This window comes from Halyomorpha halys, unplaced genomic scaffold, assembly GCF_000696795.3.
Source record: "Halyomorpha halys isolate HHAL.00 unplaced genomic scaffold, Hhal_1.1 Scaffold245.1, whole genome shotgun sequence".
Lineage (NCBI taxonomy): Eukaryota > Metazoa > Arthropoda > Insecta > Hemiptera > Pentatomidae > Halyomorpha > Halyomorpha halys.
The window spans coordinates 179,005-182,710 of record NW_027106223.1 but is presented as its reverse complement, the minus strand read 5'-3'; the positions used below and the strand labels follow the sequence as shown (position 1 = coordinate 182,710).

Below are 3,706 nucleotides of genomic sequence, written 5' to 3'. Positions count from 1 at the left end.
AACTGATAAAATGAGACTACTGTTCAATGTATATAAAATTATCAAAACCTTTCAGCCCTGAATAGAAACAGAGGCCAAAATAGCTACTAATTAATTCGAAAAGGTGTTCTACTGTTCACTTGAACAAACAAATGAATTTTAGTTCACTACAATAAAAGGTAAACATAGAACGAATACTAAAGCATCATACCCAACTACTGGCTTGGTTTTCATTACAACCTTCACTGCAGGTTCTGAAAAAAAAAATAATACAATGAAATAAAGGAGACAGTATTTAATTATATATATTATTATTAATGAATATTTTTGATAAATTCTGTAAAATAAATTTATATATTTTATTAAATAGTTGTTATACAAATAATTACTGTTTTTTAATGTCCATCTTTCTTCTCCTGTCTTTTGGTCTATACCAATTAAAGAACCATCCAAGGTCGATACTACCAACAGACCCCCATCAAAGTCTAAATATCTCGTTACAGGAGTTTGTTCCTATAAAAATTATTTAAAAATAATTAGAGAATATAACTTGAACTGGACAATAATTATTTTATAATATTCTTATTAAAATATCCAACAACCAAATTATCACAAACAAAGCATTCTTTAATAAATCATAACATGAAAATATACATATATCTGCATCTAGTAACCCAACAGTGGAATACACATGCAAATACAAAATCATTCAACTAATCCATTGTTGTTAACATCATACTTTAAATGCTAAATACAGTAAAATTTCCCATATTTAAAATCTATTTTCTTTTTGCTTGGTCTTGGTTAATTTCATATACTTTATGAATATGCTATTTTTTAATAAGTAAATTAATACAAACCTATAACCATATGAAGTTTGTAAAATTAAATTATTCTAGATTGCTTTTGAAGAGAATTATAAATTTTATGTAGTTAATATAATTTATAAAATAACACTTAAGAACTAAAATAAATAAATATGTATGATTATGTTATTATTTTTTTTCTAATTACTTCTTTGTCTTATTAACTTTTTTCTTTATTCCTTTTTTGACTTACATATTACATTAGTTACATACATTTTTTTCCATAATTGTAATTTTTAAATTATTATTATTAAATTAAATTATTCATATTTTGTTATATTATATAACTTTATATTTTTATTTCATTAATTATGTTATTTTACTCGCATATTTAATAACCTCTATATTCATTTCATACAATTATTTACTTAAATCATTCTACATATTCTTTTATTCACTGGTTATTATCTTGTTTTTTGTTCTTATCCCTGATGAAGGCTAGAAATTCTGGCCGAAACTTTGGCACTAATAAAAAAGTTTATTAACATATTTGTGCTATTCTCTTACTGCACCCCCAACCAACTTCTCCTCATTAAAAATAAATAAAATATAAATATAGATCAAATATTTGAATTAATTTCTTAATATATACTTTTAAATTAACACTTACAATAGGCTAGAGGTGTCTTACATATCTTCGGATATTATTGTACAATAAAGATTGTTAAATAAAAATACAGGAATGATTCAATAATATTAATAAAGATCTTAAACAAATAACTATAAAAACCAGGTATAGTACTAGAAGATTATTACTTTCAAATAATATCAAATCTCCTGTGTTAAACTAATACATTGTTTTCAAAATTGCCCATTGTGAGGGCAATTTTATTGCATAATAAAAACATAGCTAAAGTAAAGTTAAATGCTAAATTATTTAACAATGCTTTAGCTATTTTCTGTTTATGGACACTTAAAATAACCAAGACCCTTTTTTAAAATGATGATTAATAATTACAATTATAAGAACAGTTAATCAAGAATCATGCATGAAGGACATGGAACTATTGGAGGAAAAACTACTCAGTATTAGCCTAGATTTGTTTTATCTTAATGACTTCGTCTAGAATATTGAATGCTAATCTATACCTGAGAGATAAAAGATAAGAATCAAAAAGATTTACACAAATTAAAATATTCAATTATTATTAGTTAATAATAACAATCAAATCTAATTGAAAATAAATTAGTGTTAACATTGTTTTCCTAAATAAAAAGAAATTAATCTGTTAACTTATCCTAGCATTTAAAAAATATTAGTTACAATGTTTAAATAACTTATAGCAGTACAAATAATATATATATATTTTATTTTTTTTAAAGAAAACATACACTGGCATTAAATTTAAATGCTAAACCAATCTCTGTACCTAGATGAATTTATGATAAATGACATTGTTATCAATGAAACTAAAATTGCAAATTACTAAGATGAGGTTAATCATAAACATGTTATTACCATAGCATCTCTTAAATTATTAAACTTTAGTAACTGAATTTTCACAATTACAATATATTTTCAAAAATAATTGAAGCATAGTGTTATTAAAGATTTCAATGATGTAATGTTATCACCACTCTAGTACAAGTAGGTTTAAACAAAGCAATGACATTTTAAAAACAAAAGCAAATCTGTTAGACCTACATTTTTTTCCGATATGTTGTCTGGCAATGTATATCTTACAAAGCATATTACAACTAATATCAAGTTTATTATCAGTGACTGGCCAAAATTCATTTTGTGAAATAGGTAAACGTTTTTGTTTCATAATTAAATCAGTGGTGTTTCCCGCTGCTTACAATCGTTTCAGATATAAGCACTAATAAATGAAATATACAATTTTTCACGTATAACAAAAGAATGAATTCACAAAATTAAACAACGTGCTTACTAGAGGATTAGACAACAAACTGATGTTAGTGACATCTATCACCGGGTTATCAAAACATTGCCAAAGAGGTGTGAATGACTAATTTACTATATAATATAAGTAGAAATTATTAACTTGAGAGGATTAATTTAGACTTTATATATTAATCTGTTTAGGAAAAAGATGATTTGTGATCTAATATTTTCTGTGGGTTTATATGGCAATCTAGCGCTTGTTTCCCAGGATCAAATTATATGTTATAAGTTATAAGACAGGTGGAATCCTCAAGGGAGAGGGGTGAGACGAAGGGAGACTCAGAACTCCCTTGAACAGAAAATGTTAAAAACCTTATTTCATTTTATTTTTCTACTGTTCTTCCTTGCCTTCAGCAAATGAAAGTTTTAGATAGTCGAATGTTATACATGATCCTGTAACAACACGGTATAATGTTGATATATACACTGATAACAACCTTGTATCTTCTGTTTTTTTTTGTTTTGTTTTTTAGCTTTTCTACCAATGATCTTCTTAAATTTTAATGGGCTTGACCCACCGCCCCCCAGTGGTTCATTTCCCAAGAAATTTTTCGGAATAAAATCCTACTCTGATCGTTCTATTAATGATAGAGTTTCTATCTCAAAGTCATCTAGTAAATTAACTTTTAATGCTATGATCAGCAAACTTCTAGGTAATTAGTAAATCTTGTTATTTTAGAAAAAAAATTTGCAAACCGATAATTCTTACACAAACACATTTGATTGGAGAGTGATTCTGGCCAAGTCATCACCTTGCACAACCGTTGGTCTAGTAACAGTTCTTCCTTACAAAATACTGAACCCTTGACCTTCATGGGTTGTATGTTACCGATTTTTTAAAAATGATATAGATATTCTGTATCTTCCTTTGTTTGTTGTAGATAACTTTAAGAGAAGATAGGGTTTTATATTACTTCTTGGTAATTTTCTTATGGTTTTTCAAAATATGACATCA

General features: G+C 26.0%; 1 protein-coding gene across 3 annotated transcripts in view; it reads right to left on the bottom strand.

The window, feature by feature from the left end:
• Ire1 (serine/threonine-protein kinase/endoribonuclease Ire1) overlaps window positions 1–2,768 on the bottom strand; it is a 39,767-nt gene extending 36,999 nt beyond the window's left edge. Inside the window, exons 1-3 of one of the 3 annotated variants that reach the window (XM_067044594.1) lie at window positions 2,491–2,768; window positions 369–492; window positions 191–233 (exon numbers count right to left, since the gene is read on the bottom strand). In XM_067044594.1, coding sequence (XP_066900695.1) covers window positions 191–233; window positions 369–492; window positions 2,491–2,583 — 260 coding nt within the window. In that variant the 5' untranslated portion in view covers window positions 2,584–2,768. Of the gene's footprint in view, window positions 1–190; window positions 234–368; window positions 493–1,455; window positions 1,723–1,803; window positions 1,823–2,490 lie in introns of those variants that run through there. The other 2 variants (XM_067044596.1, XM_067044595.1) reach the window with 2 other exon arrangements.
• Between the last annotated feature and the right edge of the window lie 938 nt (window positions 2,769–3,706).